The sequence below is a fragment of the Mustela erminea genome, chromosome 16 (genome assembly GCF_009829155.1).
Source record: "Mustela erminea isolate mMusErm1 chromosome 16, mMusErm1.Pri, whole genome shotgun sequence".
NCBI lineage: Eukaryota > Metazoa > Chordata > Mammalia > Carnivora > Mustelidae > Mustela > Mustela erminea.
This window is the reverse complement of record NC_045629.1, coordinates 18,694,627-18,714,372: the sequence shown is the minus strand read 5'-3', so window position 1 is coordinate 18,714,372 and position 19,746 is coordinate 18,694,627. Positions and strand designations below refer to the sequence as shown.

Genomic DNA, 19,746 nt, shown 5'->3' with positions numbered 1-19,746 from the left:
ACAGATAGTGGCATACCTTTAGCTTCAATAATTAACAGCAGTTTTCAATAGCATAGGTATTTCACACAGGAAAAATCTAATCAAAGATGTGTAAAATCTATATTAAACACTGTAAAACATTACTGAGAAAAGTTAAAGATGAATTAAATTAAGAAAGGGATAAACCAGGGTGCCTGAGCGGTTCAGTGGTTGGGTGTCTCTGCCTTTGGCTCAGGTCATCATCCCCTGCCTCTACCCCTTCCCCCCACACGTGCTTGCTTGCTTCTTCTCTCTCAAAAAATTAAAATCTTTAAAAAAAAAAAAAAAGAAAAGAAAGGGATATACCATGGTCATGGATTAGAAAACTCAATAATGTAAAAGTAGTAATTTTTCCCAAATTGACCTACAGATTAAAACTCAAAAAGATATGCAAAGGGCTAAAACCTTTTTTTTAAGATTTTATTTATTTATTTGACAGACAAAGATCACGAGTAGGCAGAGAGGCAGGCAGAGAGAGAGAAGGAAGAAGGCTCCCTCCAAGCAGAGAGCCTGATGCGGGGCTCCATCCCAGGACTCTGGGACCACAACCTGAGCTGAAGGCAGAGGCTCTTGAAGAACAAGGAGGGGGGACCTGTTTTGTTGGATATCAAGCAACACAGTCTAGCAGACTGATGGAATAATATATATCTTGAAACATAAACATATAAAATCTAGAAGAAGATCCATGCATATATGGACACTAGATAAATGAAGAAGTTTACCCTGCAGATCAGTGGGGAAAGAATTGCTGTTTCAGTAAATTGTGTGGGTCAGGTGGCCATCAACAGGGAAAAAATGAACTGCGACCTTACAATTTCATGCTACATCCAGGAACCAATTCCTGGTAGACTCTAGATCTAAACATGAAGTTTCCAAAAGACAATGTTTTTTTTTTTTTTTTTTTTTTTAATATTTTATTTATTTATTTGAGAGAGAGAGGGAGAGAAAGCAAGAGCACAAGAGGGGAGAATGTCAGAGGGAGGAACAGACTCTCCACTGAGCTGGGAGCCTGATGTGGGACTCAATCCCAGGACTCCAGGATCATGACCTGAGCCAAAGGCAGTTGCTTAACCAACTGAGCCACCCAGGCACCCCTGTTTTTTGTTTTTAACAACGGATTACCTCTAACATCCTGAGCATTCTGAGCTCAGTATCCCTTTCTTTCTGTTGCTGTACTAGCACAATGTCCAGCACGTACTGTGTGGTCAACATGTGTGTGCTGTATTAACACACATGGATTTAATTGTATGGTTATAGTTTCTGGTATCCAGGGTACTCAGAAAACAAACTAGAGATACCCAAAGCTCAGAATGTAGCAAACCATAATTAAACACATGCATATTTATTTTCACTACAGATTGAAGCGCAATGCAAAAAAGCACTTAAATATATCTAAAGATTCTGGCAACTTCATCCACAATGCTTCTGGCCTTAAAGCAGTTTCTCCTTCCTTGGTATGGCCACACTGTCAAGTTGTATGATTCATCTGACGCTCACTGTATGAGGAACGGCAGGGTTTTCACACATCCCTTTCCTTCCCCAACTGTTATTTTCACAGTTGCTCATTTTTGTCTTTCCAGCTTCAGCCTAAACAGAACCTCTTTAAAGAAGCCGACCTTGACCAACCCACCTGAGTAGGAATTTTCCCCCCACTTGCCTGTTGTCCTCTATCATACATTCTATTCTATGTTTTACATCACAGTCCCCATTACTGCTTTTCATTATTTATTGACTGCATATTTTTAATCGCCTCTTTCCCCTATGGGGTTGCAAGCCTCACAAAGGTAGTAACTCTCTCAGCTTTGTTCAATACTCTCTAACTAACCAGGAGTCAGTACACTGCTTGGCACATGAGAGGTGCTAACTGTATGCCAGCATCTGTGCGACACATTGGTTCTACTTCTAGCTGTATGTCCAACCTACATGCATCCTATGCACCAAGAAGGGCATATGCCAGAATATTCAAGGCATCGTTATTCATAAACAATCTAAACACTCAAACAAATGAACTTTATGTTAAAATTTGAGTAAACGCCTTAACTACCTAAGTATTTTGAAGATAGAGAAATCATCGTAACTCCATATCCTGCATACCAGCAAGTCCTGTGGCCTGGAATGTATAAGGCATGCATTCCTGAAGTACTTATTTACTGAGTGGCAAAATAAAAACACTCTTACCTTGCCAAAGCTGCCTTTCCCAATAACTTTCAGGAAATCAAAGTCTGTTGGTTTAGCACTGAAAAAAATGAATGATGACAAGAATTAGCCTCCTCGAAACTGGAAAGATGTTAACGTTTAAACATTTCTTAGCACCTCACTCTTTACTAAGAAAATGCTGGGCAAAAAACATTTTAGCATGAAGACTCCAGGTTTCACACATGTAGTTTCTCATCTTGAATATAAAATAGGTAATAATGGATAATAGTAAATATCTACTTGCTGATAAGACATTTTACAACTTTATTAAAGCCTTGTTAGGTTCTACTTAAGACAGATTTCATTAATAGTCCCTTTGGGAGAAAAGGATAGACCTCTCTCTCTATATATATATCTATATAGTTTTGAAGTCAATTTTATTTAACCATAAACCTCACCCATGTTGTTAATAAGGACACTGAGTAACTATATAAATTAGTAATACATTCCAAGGACTACCTCATCTGGCAATTCTTTGGACATATAATATCACTTATTGTGCATTACACATAAAAGACCTCTCTGCTTATTCTCATAGATGGTAATGCAGGAAATCCAGGAGAGAAACCAAAAGGAATACTACTTTTGTCCTTTTATTTATATTGACCTGTCAGGTGAAAACATTGGCTGTAGGTACGCAAAAGCACATGGCAGCAGAAAGTTGAGCCAAAGCAGCCAGAAGAGCTTTTTCCTTCAACACACTCTGAATCCCAAGTTGGACTAGGGAGAGGAGAAAAACTCCATTTAGATTTTAAACTTCCTTAATTTTTCTTAAAAATTTTATTTATTTGAGAGAGAGACCACAAGCAGGAGGGGAAGGCAGAGAGAGAGCAAGAAGCAGACCCCTCCTCTGAGCAGGGAGGGAGCCTGACATGGGGCTCAATCCCAGGACACTGAGATCATGACCTGAGCCAAAGGCAGATGCTTAACCAACTGAGCCACCCAGGTGCCCCTAGGTTTTAAATTTTCTTTAATTCATTACCGAGATAAATGGTCAATTCAAACATGAGAGTAACACCAGGTCTAGGTTAAATAATAACAGGTAAAGATTAGGGAGATAAATACTTAACTAGGCTCAGGTGTTTTTCTTCTTCAAGAATCTGCTCTTTGGACTAGTTACTTTGTTCTTGAATGATATGCTGAGATACTGAAATAGTTTTTTTTAAACAAATGTAATAGGAAAAAATCATGCAAATTCCTCAATCATGCAATTCCTCAAAAGAGGCTAACTGAGACAAGACCCAAGGCCCCAGTGTTAATTGTTGGTGACAAATCCTAACTGAAAGTCAGTTTCTGTTTCTGTGCTGCCTGACCAACTCTGTGTATGGCAACAGAAAAGCAGCTCAAAACCAAACCTCCCCTTCTGGCTACCACCTCCCCCATTTCTTTACTTTCCTTTGCAGTAAAACTCCTCAAGTAAGAGATCGAAATTCTTTGTCTATTCCTGCTATCCTCTCCCTTAATTCTCTCTTTTTTTTTTTTTTTAAAGATTTTATTTATTTGACAGTCAAAGATCACAAGTAGGCAGAGAAGCAGGCAGAGAGAGGGGAAAGCAGGCTCCCTGCTGAGCAGAGAGCCCGATGCGGGGCTCGATCCCAGGACTGTGAGACCATGACCTGAGTCAAAGGCAGAGGCTTAACCCACTGAGCCACCCAGGTGCCCCTCCCTTAATTCTCTCTTGAACTCCTTCCTATCAGGGTCTGTATCCACCATACCACTGAAATGGCTTGCAAAGGTCACCAATGACTTATCAAGTCCAGTGGTCAATTCTCAACACTTACTTGCTTTACCAGCAACATTAACAGAGTGAATTACTACCCCCTTGAGACACTTTGTTCACCTGATTGTGTGACATCACATTCTCAGTTTTTCTACCTTACTGCAGCGGTGAATGACCCAATCCTTGGGCTATTTCTCTCTGTCTTTACTCACTAAGTGGATCAAAAGGGTGAGGGAAACATTACATCCTGGGATAAAAGACAGACTACTTGAGAATGAATGTGGTGAACCTGAAGGATCATTATAAGCCAAGTACAGCAACACTATACGTTTTCCTAAACCATGGCAGATACCACTCATCAGTCAGGGCACTCCTCCAGCTGAGCCAAGATGTGGCCCTGGAATCCTCTGTATTCAGTGGTCTAACCTCTAATGAAATGCTAGAGTCGACATTCAAGATGAAGTCTGTATTTGCCATTCCTGCTCTTCCTCAAAATGCCTTCCCTGTGCTTAAGCAAATAAGGGACTATGACAGGAACTGGTTAAAGCAAGTTTACTACCCTTTACTATGCTAATGTCCATCCTGATTCCTCTGGAACAAGCTGGCTGACAACTTTCAGCAGTAAACACTGAGTACCAGTCATACCCATTAAGCCTGTATGGATGCTTCTGTCAGAGTAACCTCTCAGGACTTAAGATCTCCTTAGAAATACAGTCTATTTCCATCCACTCCTCCGTGCTTAGCAAAATAAGTCAATCGGAAAAAGACAACTATCATATGATCTCCCTGATACGAGGAAGTGGAGATGCAACATGGGGGGTTAAGGGGGTAGGAGAAGAATAAATGAAACAAGATGGGATTGGGAAGGAGACAAACCATAAGTGACTCTTAATTTCACAAAGCAAACTGAGGGTTGCTGGGGGAGGGGGGGTGGGAGAAGGGGGGGTGGGGTTATGGACATTGGGGAGGGTATGTGTTATGGTGAGTGCTGTTAAGTGTGTAAACCTGGCGATTTACACAAATAAAAATATATTGTATGTTTATAAAAAATTAAAAAAAAATAAAAACACACACACACAAAAGAAATACAGTCTACTGGCTTTACACACACACGTGCGCGCACATTCATACACATACACACACACACACACACACATACACACACACACGAGAAAAATAATAGCGGAAAAAAATAGCAAAACAGCAGAACCCAATTACAATTGGTGGATTTAAAAACTCCTCAGAACTCTATCAAAGCAATGCAAAGCTAGAGCAGTAAAACAGGCAAGCATATGATAGTATTATATTCACTATAACTATGATTATTATATTTTTCAGGGTTCTAGTTAAACTGGTCTAATTAAAGTGGTATGTACATACACAGGCACAAAAAAAGGTCTTCTCAGAATTCAGTTAGAGGAGGTTTGAAACAGACTTACTGAGGATTTCCAGATGGTCCCAGGTTGATGTTCTGTGAGGTAGAGTGTAGCTGTTGGGATGGGGGAAAAAAAGCTCTTAATGGAGTTTCAAGGTTATCAGTCAGTGAATGTTTCTGAAATAAAATATACTAACTCTGCCATAAATATTGGATGTACTGCATGTAAAAGAAGCCTGAAGTCCTCATTCTTAACAAATGCACTAACTTATTTGGAAACACACAATCAATATAATTACGATAAATTTCAAGAGCAGTTGTAAGGAAAAACACAAGGCAGAAATAAAGCTCACGGGTGTCAAATGAAGTACACTGGGGAAAGCTCCTTGGACAAGGTAGGTGTAGAAACCACAATTTAGGAAGGATCATTTCTACATTTAAAAAGCTGGTTAAAATGGCTGTCTGTTTTTTCAAATTTTCAAGTAATTGTTTATTAATTTATGATATGGAAATAATATCATGATAATGAAGACTACTAAAGCTGGATTGAATTATAGGAGACAGACCTATTTCTAAATCAAATACATGTAGACAAGAGTGCTTTTCTTTCTAATTCCACCCTGTAGTCAAATAAAAATTTTAAATAGCCTTTTCTCTCAATAATTAATATAGTAAATTCGATCCCTAATATTAATTTAGAAGTAAATCTTTACTTACTATGCCATAAAGCAATTTAACTAAAAAAAAATTCTCGCTCACTAATTAATAGCTAGAAATTTAACCCCAAATCCTGCAAGATTAATCTCGTGATCTTGTTAACGCTAGCACTTTTTATAAAACCAACTGTAAGTGAATTCTGCTTCACATAAATTCCCTTTGAGATTCCTTATGCATAGAGAATTAAAAGTTATAAATATCCCAAATATGCATACTTTTACTACAGCCCTGCATAATTATCCTTCAAGTAAGTTATAGATACGAGCTTTAAAAAATTTTTCTCTTTAATCAGAACCAAAAAATTTTACCTAAGCAATTTTTTATTAGAGACATACATCATACAGATTTCTACTTAAATTCATTTGAAACTTACCATCTCCAGAATGCAAACTACTTTTAAAAATAAAGGGCAAAAGTTCCTAAGCATAATGTATTTCTTAAATAATAACAATACTGGCACCAGCTTTTAACTTACAAAACAGAATTTCCTATCAATATCTCTACATGAAAAATCTTCATATAATACAGTTTCAGCCCCTAGAAGACAGAAATACAGAAGACCACACAATCTAGCACAAGACAAAAAAAAAATGTATAAAAAATCTGGTTCGAGAAATGAGAAGCATCCTGTTGTGCCATAATTTTAACATGGAGGAATCTTTTCTGTTTATATATTATAGTGTTCCAGAGAATCTGATAACATAATACAAACTAAGTTACAATTTTGATAAATTTATTCTTTTAATGAAAGTGCAGAAAACTGATGGATCATTTTTTTTCTTTTTAAAGATTTAGTTCAGAGGGAGAGGAAGAGAGAGCTTCAGGGTGAGCAGGGGGAGGGGAAGAGGGAGAGACTCTTCAAGCTGACTTCCCATTCAGTGTGGAGCCCCATGTAGGCAAGCCCACAACCCATGAAATTACGACCCGAGCCAAAACCAAGAGCCAGTCACTTAACCAACTGGGCCACCCAGCCCCCCCCAAATTGGATCACTTTTCCATTCAATTAACTCTCCTCATATAGATGAGGGAAGAGGAATTCAATAAGCATGGATTAAAGAATAGGACAACCTATATGCCCTGAATTGCACCAAGCACAATGATAATGGAAATTATTGGGAAATATAATCAGATAACTTTTTACTCTATCTACTATTTTTAATGATTATACTAAACCGAGGATGAGGTATAATTTATTAACAGTGAACACTAATAAAAAGCATAAGTTTCTTGACTTTTTTTGGCCTCTACTTTTCTCTCACTAAATAAGGTAAAAAGGTCCAGATGCCCTGAAAGATATTTTATGGCTATTAATTAAGTTATCCACGTAGAAGTCTTTATCAAACAGCTACACCAGGGTGCCTGGGTGGCTCAGTCCGTTAAACATCCCACTGGTGATTTCGGCTCAGGTCATGATCTCATCGGTCTTGAGACTGAGCCACTGGTTAGGCTCTGCGCTTAGCAGGGAGTCTGCTTGAGATTCTCTTTCACCCTTTTCTGAAGATTTTTTTTTTAATCCATATTTTAAAACTGCAAGAGATCCTAGTCCCAAGTTTCCGATTTTATGGATGAAAAAAGAGAAAGGAAATGAAATTCAGATCTGAATGAAACGTGGCAGAGAACAGGAACCAGAACCTGGGAAGGTCTCTTTAGTCTGGTTCTTTCTTCAAAACCAGCTGTCTCCTACAGCAAGGAAAGGTATTTTTCAAATGACCTAAACCTATATCCTCTCAACATGATTGCCAAGCAAAACATGGAAAATCAGGGTTACATACATTTTACTCTTTAGAATATAGTTTAATAGTTTCATCTTTTTCAATTAAAAACATATACTCATAGTTGGAAAATATGGAAAGAAAAAATGCTTTTGAAAAATCTCTAACCGGGGTGCCTGGGTGGCTCAGTGGGTTAAAGCCTCTGCCTTCGGCTCAGGTCATGATCCCAGGGTTCTGGGATCGAGCCCCACATTGGGCTCTCTGATCAGCAGGAAGCCTGCTTCCCCCTCTCCCTCTCTGCCTTGCCTCTCTGCCTACTTGTGATCTCTGTCTGTCAAATAAATAAATAAAATCTTAAAAAAAAAAAGAAAAATCTATAACCTTATTAACCAATGATTTTGCAAATATTACAGAAACTTCATGTAGTGTTTACTTAATGTTAAAAAACTGACTGGAATCATACTGTGAGAATATGCCTATAAAATTTTATACCCTGATTCCAGGTAACAGTATGTCAAAACTTATTATCCTAAAAAATATTCTCAAAATGGTACAATATATGGGGAGAAACATTATTTAGTTAATATTTAAATTGATTCTAATTTTTCATATAAACTGTAGAGCAATGAGTATTCTTTTCTGTGTGAGGAAACATTTCATTTGCATCAACTCCTAAATAACTTGAATATTTTCATGTTTGGTAAACATTGCCAAATTGTTTTCCAAAAGAGTTGCATAACATTATGCCAATGCCAGGAAAGCCTGAGGGTGCCTACTGTGCTCTACCCTTATCAGTCCGGAAATATTTTATTTACTTTACATTTTTGTTAATTTGGCAGAGAAAAAAATCTCTGTTGTACAAATTTCACTTGCTACTGGCACTGATGGATTGAACATTCCCCCACATATCTATTTACTAACAGTATTTCTTCATGCCTCTTTTCTCTTAATCTACTGGGATCTTATTAAGTGTCCTTTTTAAAAATCCACTTGTATGACATTTTTATATAATATTTTTCCTTCTTATGCCTTATTTATAGAAGTGCTGTCCTAGTTTGTTTCCCTTTTGACAAGCTGCACAGATATAAAATTAAAATATCCTTTTATGCTGTCCTAGGACCAACCATGTCACAAATGGAAAAGATAAATCAGTTCTCTTAACTGAAAACCCTCTTGTGGCATCAGAGATGGAAAATTACAACTTTATAGTAGTCACAAAAAAAGAATAGGTCTATTTTCCAAATGAAGATTTTTAGCTGTGCGACAGTAACATTCTGATTCATGTTATCTTTTAAATCACAAAAACAGAACCATGACAAAATAAGACATTATAAAGACAAAAACACCCTTCAACCCAATACCTCTGATTTTTATGTCTATGTTAAGCAAACATATATAGTTTTCATCACTTTTTAATTATAAAGGTGTTACCATATTTATATATACTTTTTCATTATAATTTTAATTGCTAAATAATAATTCTCTGGGCTAAGTTTAACAATTTACCTTTCTCACATCACTTTCTAAAGTAAATGTTGAAAACATCTTTATAATATGCTACAGCTTATTCTATTTATCTATTTGTTATCACAATTGATTTAAAAAAATAAGAATATTCTAGTGTTGATTTCGAACACATACTGGTTATGTGCCTGTACCTACAGGAATAAGACTTAGTTGATGCCAACTGGCATATGTATAGTGATTGGCTTTTTGAATATAAAAACTTAGCAATGTAGAGGAAGAAGTATTCAATTAACACAAAGGCCTTTCCTGCTGGTCAAAATTCAAAAAACAGCTTAAGTATGTTAATGATTATGAAGATATATAATAATAAAAAATTAAGATGTAAAGTAAAGGCAGAATATAAAATTGTACATACTATGCAATTAAAATAGGTAACTAAAAAATCCTTATATATTAAGAGAAGGTTAGAAAGAAAACCACTAAAATATTAAAAATTACTGCTCTGGTTAGTGATAAGAAAGCAATACATCTATTTTTTTTTTTGAAGATTTTTTTATTTATTTGACAGACAGAGAGTGAGCACAAGCAGAGGACTAGTGGCAGGCAGGCAGAGAGAGGGAGAAGCAGGCTCCCCAAGGAGCAGGGTGCCAGATGCGGGGCTTGATCCCAGGACCCTGGATTGTGACCTGCACCAAAGGCAGATGCTTAACCGAATGAGCCACCTAAGTGTCCCTGCATCTATTTTCAAAATTTCTACTAACAAACTTTCTACTATTCTACCTACTAAATTGCTAGTATGTATTGCTTTTTTGTCACAGACGTCCTCATTTTATAAGTTTTATAAGAAATAGTAATCAGTAAAAGGTGAACACATTTGTTTTTATGTATTCTAGAGAGTAGAAAATTTACAATAGATGAAATTACATAATTTTAAGTATATGTTGCTGTAAAGTTGCCAGTAATTTCATCTTTGGGGAATGGTATTTTTTCTTTTAAAAAGATACAATCCCTCTTACTACCTTCTGAGTACTTCTTTCATCCTCATCTTCGGATGGATCTGACTGATGTTTTGGACTGTCCATTTGAAGGAATGCTCTGACATCTGGACTAAAAACAAAAATTAACTTTATTATGACTTTGAAAGCATTTCTATAGCTTTTCTCCCTTTTAAAATGAAAATAACCACAGTAATATTTAAAGAATGAAAGCCAATACAATCCATCAGTATTATTATAAAAGGAACAAACTGATTAATTTTTTAAAAATAGGGAATTCAACAAATGGTCAAAGATATCAACAAGGCAGTTCATAAAGAAAAAGACCCAAATGGTAAGGAAGATGTCTAGCTTAATTAATAATAAAAGAAATACAAATTAAAACACTAATAAGATGTCATTTTATGTCCATTAACTGGCTAAAAGTTAGAAAGATAGATAACATCAGAAGTTGGTATGGATATAGGGAAAGAGACACCCTCATGCATTGCTAGTAAGAATGTGAAATGAGGCAACTTTTCTGAAAAGAAATTTGGCAATACTTGGTGTAACTGTGTCTGCATTTTTCCTGGGCCCAGAAATTCCAGTTCTAGGAATAAACCACAAAAAAAATTATGTGCAGTTTCAAAAGACACATAACTAGGATACTGACTTTAACTTTCTAATATTTAATCAAAAGCAAAATAGACATCTGCCACTAGAGAAATTAGTAAGAAAGCTATGGTCACTGACCACAGAGAATTCTACTCAAGTCAGAAACAAGGTAGCACAGTATCATTTTCGTGTATATATATATTAAATATTCACAGACATGAAGCAACACTCAGTAAAACAAATTCCAAAGACATAACATATACATGAAAGTGGGTATCAATGGGAGGGATGATGAGATGAGTAGGAAGATCAAACATGAAGAGAAAAAAACGAGAGTAAAATACAAGAGAGGCCTTGGTGCACTAATGCAGAGAGGACTGCATTAATGACAACCCTGAGGGATGATTTAATCCCTGTATCTGAGGTATCTCTTCCTCACATTGTCTTTAATGCTTAAGTAAAATATACATTCATTGTAGGAAATTCAGAAAAATGAAAAATAATTTTTAAAGAACAGTAGGGTTGATGAGAATGGATAATAGCCACTGTGGAAAAAAGAGTTTGGCAGTTCTTCAAAAAGTTAAACATAGAATTTCCATGTGATTAAGCAATTCCATTCCTAGGTATGTACCCAAGAAAAATAAGAACATATTCACACAAAAACTCACAAATGTTCATAGCAGCATTATTCACATAGCCAAAAAGTAGAAATAACCCAAATGTCTATCAGCTAATGAATGGAAAAACAAAATGTAGCATATCCACACAATGGAATATTATTCTGTCATAAAAAGGAATGAAGTACTGACACATGATATTCCATGGATGAACGTCAAAAACATTAGGCTAAAAAAAAAAGACGAAAAAGGTCATATATTATAAGACTGCATTTTATGAAATGTCCACAGTAGGCAAACCCATAGTAATAGAAAAGCAGATTAGTGGTTGCTAAGGGTTGGGGGAAAGGAGAAATTCAAAAGTACTGCTAACCCTTCAACAACTTGAGGGTTAGGGACAGCAATGCCCCATGTAGTTGAAAATCCATGTGTTACTTTTGATTCCCCCCAAATTTAACTACGGACAGCTTGCCATTGACCCAAAGCCTTACCACTAACATAAAGAGTTAACACTTACTTTGTGTTATATGTATTACCTACTGTATTCCTAGAATAAAGGAACCTACAGAAAATCTTAAGAAAACCACAAGAGAAAATGTATTTACAGTACTGTCCTGCAGTTATCAAAAAATAACCAGGCATAAACAGACCCACAGTTCAAATCCATGTTGTTCAAGGGTCAATTGTAGTCTCTCTGGAGTGATGGTGTTACATTAGCCTTGAGGCAACAGAAATGAATAGTTGTGATGGTTGCACAGCAATGTGATTATATTAAATACCACAAAATTGTATACTTTAAAAATAATTAGAAGGGTGAATTATATTTATGTGAATTTTATCTCAATAAAAAATTTTTTTATTCTTTCTTTTTTTTTTTTTTTAAAACAAACCCTTATGTCGAGGGAGGGCTGACTTTAAATAGATTGCTGCGAGGGAACTGCTCTGCTATGAACGAAGCCCCGACCCAGAAGCAGGCCGTCTCTGAATGTTTTAGCACCAGGTTCCCCACAAACATGCATTGCATGATGGGCAAGGAGAGGTGCAGCCTCCTTTCCAGCCGCGCCCCGTTTCCCGAGATGAGGGGCTCTCCGCACCCAACCCCAGTCCTGACGCGTGGCGGGGTACGCCACGCCACGCCACGCCACGCCACGCCACGCAGGGCATATGCAGTGGCCTGCTGGCAGGGACGACATCGTACCAGCCATCTTAGGCCATCCAAGGCCAACCGAGGCCAACTGAGGCTCCACAGCCTTGCCCTATCGTTCACCTGAGTGGGATTCTGATTTAGAGGCCCTCCGTCATAATCCCACAGATGGTAGCTTCGCCCCATTGGCTCCTCAGCAAAGCACTAAAAATTTCTTTTAAAGGTGAAGTTGAGGATCTTCAATCTTAACACACAGAGGCAACTTTTACTAATCTTGGTGGTATTTTATTTCAAGATTTTCCTGCACTGTTAAGACCATCCTGTATTTAAAATATTTTGATCTTAACTATTTTTCACCTAAATATTACATCATAAACATTTCCCCATGTTGTTAAAAACTCCTTGTGAACAGTCACTCTTGATAGATGTATGATGTTGTATAATAAGAGTGCACTAAATGTTACTCAATGATTCTTTAGCTTTAAGATATATATATAGATGGCCTCCAACTTTTTACTATACAATTTACACTGCTATAAATAATGTTGCCATTGATAATCTTCATGCACAACATTTAGAACTGCATTTAGCATCTTCACTATAGGTTTTTAAAAATACACTGACTTATAAATAATTTTCAGGATTTAAATACAGTTTGTTAAGCTGATTTCCAGAGAGGTTATATTAATTTATTCTTTCCCAGCAGTATATGAACATTGTAAAGATTCTCTCTAGCTCTTGTTAGCATTAAATATTAGTTTATATTACTATCTTTAATAATATAAGTGAAAAATAGTAATTTAAAGAAAAGGCACTCAACTTTATTAGTAATCAGTGAAATACAAATTAAAGCAACAATAAGAGACCATGACCCACTCATCAGAATGGCTAAAACTGAAGAGACTAACAATACTAAGTGTTGGTGAGGTGAGCAGTGATCTCAGACATGGATAGTGGAAGTATTATCTGGGACAATCACTTTGGAAAACATTTTTAACATTATCCCCTAAGGTTAAACATATACACTGCAACCCAGAAGTTCTACTCCAGATTTATCACATGTTTGCACATGTGCACAAAAAGACATGTTAATGGCAATTATTTGTAACAAAATAAAAATAACTCAAATGCGCATCAGCAGTAAAATGGATAAACTGGAGTATATTCATACAATGGGCTATTATAGAGCAGTGGAAATCAATAAATTCTATTTGTCCAACAACATATTTGTGTTTGTATTTGTGTCCAACAACATAAATGACTCTCCCATGATTGAAAACAAGCCAGATAGAGAATACATGCTGTATGATTCCATGTATTATAAAGTACAACAATGGCACCTTAATCTATCCTGCTAAAAATCAGGAGAATCATTAACTTTGGGAAGGAGGGAAGGAAGAGAGTTTCAGAGGAGACATGTGAGGGGTTTCCGGTATGCTCGTAATGTTCTATTTCTTGGCCTCAGGGGTGGGAACATAGATGTGTTCAACTTCTCGTAGTTCATTAAGCTGTATAATCATGATTTGTGCTCTTGTCTGTATGTGTTATCCTGCAATAAAGCTAAAATAAGGTATTTTTACTCGTATTTGCATTTCTTATATAAGGAAATACTCAGTTTCTCTGGTAATTAATCAGCCACTTGTATCTCCTCTTTCATAAATCATTAATGTGCTTTGTCCATTTCTTTTGATGTCTTAAGTGTGTACTATCTGTACAAGCCCTTTCTATATTAAGCAAATTTTATCTATTGTCCTTTACTATGGGAAGATTTTCCTACATTTTTGGTTTTTAATTTCACTTGTGATTTCTGGGGTTCAAAAGTTTTTATTTAGTCAAACATCATTGTTTTACTTTACAATACATCATGCGCTACTAATATGCTCAGAAAACCCTTTAATCTAGAAATCACAGATGTAAGTATTAACCTATCTTATTCCAATTTTTAAATAATTCTAAACATAAATTTTAATAAAAAGTTTTAAAATAAGCAAGCAGAGGTATTTTTAATTTTTAGGTAATCTCTACACCCAACATGGGGCTCGAACTCACAACCGCAAGATCAAGACTTACACATTCCGCTGACTGAGCCAACCAGTACCCCATTAAGTAAAGGTATTTTTAAAGTGCATTTCCTTAACACAGGAGAAACAGGTACACAGTAGGTGTTCAAGATACACTTGATGACTGGCTTCTCTTCTTGCTCTCGTTAATCTATTTCATAGTTTGAGGTATAGAGTAAAAGTGTGAAAATTAACAAAACTCTGTCAACACCAAGCTGAGATTCAGAAAATATAAAATGTCATTTTTTATTAAAAAGAAAACGTCAGTGAAAAATTAAGTTTGAAAAATCTCTTGGCTATTTATTTTTGGAATTCTATAAATGTCCTCTACCCTGAATGCAACGGTGGCATTATCGGTTATATAGGTACATAAAAATCCATTAGGTTATATACTTAAGAATTATGTATTTTATGGTATAATGTTAAAATGAAAATAATCAAATTGCTTTTAATTGACTTTTAATACCAAATATAACATCTCTGAAATGCTATAGTTCCAGATCCAGAATCAATATTTAGAATTTAATACATGGAGGTAGAGGTTCTGAGTAACACTTCAAAATGCCAGGAGAAATAATCACCAGCAACAACATTTGTTCTATATTTATTCCATGTGAGGCTCTGTCAAAGAAGACAAATTCAACCTCTCGATTTATGAACTCTATTTCAAACAAGCCACTAATGTGACAATCTGAAGTAATCTCAAGTACAGACAGGAAAAATTAATGGTTAGGGAGTGGATCTAAGCTGAAGACCCAAAAATGAAAACACATGTCAAGCCATGGATCTACCTGTATGTTCCTAGGTATTTCTGATATGACTCACCTTTCCAGCTTAGTAGCATGAGACCCACACAGGGCTGGGAAAGCCCCTCATGTTAAGTGGCTGCCTGCAGTGCTGGGTGGAGAAGGCCTGGAGACCTTGTCTGGGTCAACAGAATACTGCTCCACGTGGAACAAGGATAGTGGCATGTGTGCATGACCCTTGCCAACTCCTTCAGCCTTATCTCCTTTCTGAAAACCTACTCCATATTCTAGTCACTGTGAAATGTCAACACTTAAATGTCTTCAACATGTCCAGCTTTTTGTAGATTCTGTTACATGTACTACTCCTTTTTCCTGGATGTACTCCCTACCTTTTCTTGAACAACTGCACATCCTTTAAATCCCAGGAAGACTTGTTTGCCCTCCTCCCAAGGAAAGCTGGCCACATTTTTCTCCATTGTCTTCTAGTACCTCTATCATAAAACTTTCTTACCTTTAATTGCTTGTTTACATGTCTGTTTCTCCCACTAGACTGGGAGCCTGTGCCTCTGGCAGGTTTTTTCATTACCAATGCATAGAGCAGATACTTAATAAGTTCTTTTTAAAAAAGTTTTTATTTAAGCCAAACTATGGAAAGAGCCCAGATGTCCACTGAGAGATGAATGGATGAAGAAGATGTGGTGTATATGCGTACACATACACATGCACACACACACATAGACACACAATGGAATATGCAGCCATCAAAAAAAGAAATCCTGGCATCTGCAACAACATGGATGGAGCTAGAGGGTATCATGCTAAGCGAAATAAGTCACTCAGAGATAGACAATTATCATATGATCTCACTGATATGCAGAATTTAAGAAACAAGGCCAAGGATCACAGGGCAAGAGAGGAAAAAATGAAACGAGACAAAACCAGAGAGGGCGACAAACCATACAAGATCTTAATCTTAGGAAACAAATGGAGGATTACCGGAGGATAGGAGTATAGGGAGATGGGGTGGCTGGGCGATGGATACTGGGGAGGGTATGTGTTGTGGTGAGCACTATGTATTATGTAAGATTGATGAATCACAGACCTGTACCCTTGAAACAGATAATACACTATATGTTAATTAGAAAAATAAATAAATATATAAATCAGCTCAGCCCTTTGGCTGAGCATATGTCAAAAAAACAAACAAAAACAAAACAAAACCCCAAAAACCAAACAAAATAAAATTCTGATGAGCAATTTAAAAAAAGTTTTTATTTAAATTTGAGTTAGTTAACATATAGTGTAATATTAGTTTCAGGTGTACAACACAGTGATTTAATAAATGCTTTCTGAAGATAATTAGAAAAATTACATTACTCTGTACTATGTAACTCTGTACTATGCAAAGTTCTTTCAAGTTTAATCTACAAAGCTAATACAAGTACAAAAGAAAGAAAGACAATAACTAGGGCCTTGAATTGATGGGGCCTTGAGTTGATGGAGGGAAAAGAAGATTAAGAACACCAGGGGAAAACTGCTTGAGGATTTTACAAACACATACAGCACAATAATATTCCAAGGAATGTATAAAATCTTTATCCGTAGCTTATTCGAGATTCTTAAATTGGGCTTCAGCACCTCTTCAAAACACAATGAAAATTACTTACTGGTTGTAAAGTTCTGGATACCTAACTAAGTTCTGAATGAATTCATTCAGTCCTGCTCTTCTTTGTTTAATAAAATCTGTTAAGAGAGACATAAACTATTAGGATTATTTATGTCAGACTATGATTATCAATACAATTATGTAAGAATGGACAATGAAAAGAGTGCATTTTCATCAATAAGCTATTTAATTCATGTTTCTTGATATACAATAATACTTAAAAATATATATATTTAAATATATAAATACAATGATTATAAAATTAAAATCAAGCAGAAAACATACCTTCCAAAAGAGAACTCTCCAAAGAAATGTCCAATTTAGGTTCTAAATAAATTCACTATAAAACTTAAAGAGGGGCTTTGCTTTGCCCAACTCCTCAAGTACAACCATGTAATGAATAAAAATTAACACAATGACACTGATGATGGAATATTGCACTAATTTTAAAAAGTAACAAGAATTACTGGAAATCCTTGTAACTGGTTAACTGAATATCAATTAACCAGTTACAAGGATTTCCAGTAATTCTTGTTACTTTTTGGTGAGTGTCACCAAAACTTGGCTGCTAAAAAATTCCCCCTGCTAAACATCCCTTGAAAAATACAATGGAACAATTTCCTAAAAAACAACTGTCTAGCAACTTCAAAGTGTTTTGACTTGATAATTAAGGATTATGCATCAGCAGGTTAGCAATAAAGGTTAAGCACAAAAGTTTCTTTGAATTAAAAATACTTTATTCAAGCATCTTTACTACTTACTAGTTAACTGACCTTGAACCTCTCTGAGATTTAAATCCTTACTTGTAAAATGATACAATTTTAGACCTCTTAATGCTGTTATAGGATTGAGACAATGCATATTAATTTACAGTAAAATGTTGGTAGACAGAAAGAGCACAATCTTTAGCTATTACTATTTTTGTTATTGTTGTTGTTATTTATTGTTGTAGGGTTACAAATCCACCAACCTAAACCCTAATTCTTAAGAAATATACTCTAAAAATGGAAAAAAAAAAAAACCAGAATGCTTGAGAAAGTGTCTCAAAGGGTGAATTTGTCAATAAAAATCTATAAACATTATTCAACTCAAGAATGAGTTTTGGTGGCTCAGTGGTTTAAAGCCTCTGCCTTCGGCTCAGGTCATGATCCCAGGCTCCTCGGATTGAGCCCCACATTGGGCTCTCTGCCTGGCGGGGAGCCTGCTTCCCTCTCTCTCTCTCTCTCTCTCTCTCTGCCTGCCTCTCTGCCTACTTGTGATCTCTCTGTCAAATAAATAAATAAAATATTTAAAATAAAAAAAAGAATGAGTTTTGGTTTAGTAAAATGGTTTCTATGTAATAAAGGTTTTAATGTACAATGTTTGTCACCAAAATTATGGGTTGTTTCTAGTCACTTAGGTTTATTTCCATTTCTTAAAGGTAAGGTATGGCTATAAAAGAAAAAAAGTCAGATCTGGTCTGTTAGATCCAAATGCACTTTAGTACTTTTTTCTTGTTAAACTGTGAATTTCTTGAAGAATTTCAGGATGGTATCTTATAAAACTCTTCCAAGGGCATTCTTCTATTTACCACAGTGTAAAACTTAGGTGAGGTTTAGGTGAGGTTTACATTAGAAACTACACTTGAAACAGTTATTTTTCAGGAACTGAACGTAGTAACATAGGAGAAAGCTAAAATGAATGACTACATTTGAGATAGAGAAAAGTTAATGATTATAGGGATGCAGCTCTAACCTGTTCTGTGGATACTTACTAAAGGTACATTTTACATTGGGAGATAACTGTAAGAGTAAGTTTCTGTCTTTAGTTGAGCTACAGCCCATGCTGCAGTAAGTATAACTAGACCTTCCATTTCGTTGCTGACTTTGAACAGTTTTTAAAAGCCCTATGGAAAACCCAACATGAGAAAGAAGTCAGTAATGAAAAAAGAAGCCCTACAGTAGTCAGAGATTTGAGGAAATTTCAAGCTTAATTTGTAGATAAACATTAAGCATGCAAATATCTTTAAAAATCCCAGGTAAGATTAGAATGGATACAAGTCCATTACTGGGTGAGTCCCAAGAATTTATATACAGCTGACATACTGTCTTTAAGAATTACAGTTAGAAATTAATATATATACATATAGGCTTGTGCATAGTGAGAGGGGGTGGAGGGGGAGAGGAAAAGAATTCCAAGCAGGCTCCACATTGTGTGGGATTCGATCCCACAACCCAAGGATCATGACCTGAGCTGAAATCAAGGGTCAGATACTTAACCACTACTGAGGTACCTAGGAGCGCCTGGAGAAATATATTTTTAAAAATCTCTCCAATGAAGAACTTAAGTGAATTTATCTGTTGTAACTCAAAAGAAATTTCAGTTAGAGACTGAAATCAATGCTTAGACAATAAAATGAGAGTTTTAGTCTTTAGAGTGCACACAAAAATGATCTATACAGATTTCTCTGTCATTTCACTATTTCAAGAAAAATCAACTAAGAGGACACAATTTCCAATACTGTGGGACAGCAGGAAAAAAAAAATCACTAAACTCTGAAGTAAGGAGGCCTTGAGTTTTAATCCTAATACTGCCACTCATGGCCAGCATGCCTAATTATATTCACCACCAAAAGATATTTAGAGCTCCCAGGGACCAGATTTTTTTTTTTTTTTTCAGTCCTAACCCACACTTTTCAGGTTAGGAAACAAGGTTAAGATTTTTGTAATGTTCCAAACAA

At 35.9% G+C, this 19,746-nt stretch overlaps 1 protein-coding gene across 5 annotated transcripts in view; it reads right to left on the bottom strand.

Annotated features, from left to right (window-relative positions):
- The window catches only part of SGK3 (serum/glucocorticoid regulated kinase family member 3), a 145,477-nt gene that overhangs the window by 31,960 nt on the left and 93,771 nt on the right, over positions 1-19,746 (bottom strand). For all 5 annotated transcript variants that reach the window (XM_032315597.1, XM_032315598.1, XM_032315596.1 and 2 more), the window contains 4 exons: positions 17,029-17,104; positions 10,225-10,312; positions 5,374-5,423; positions 2,197-2,254 (listed from right to left, as the gene is read on the bottom strand). In XM_032315597.1, coding sequence (XP_032171488.1) covers positions 2,197-2,254; positions 5,374-5,423; positions 10,225-10,312; positions 17,029-17,104 — 272 coding nt within the window. The remainder of the gene's footprint in view (positions 1-2,196; positions 2,255-5,373; positions 5,424-10,224; positions 10,313-17,028; positions 17,105-19,746) is intronic.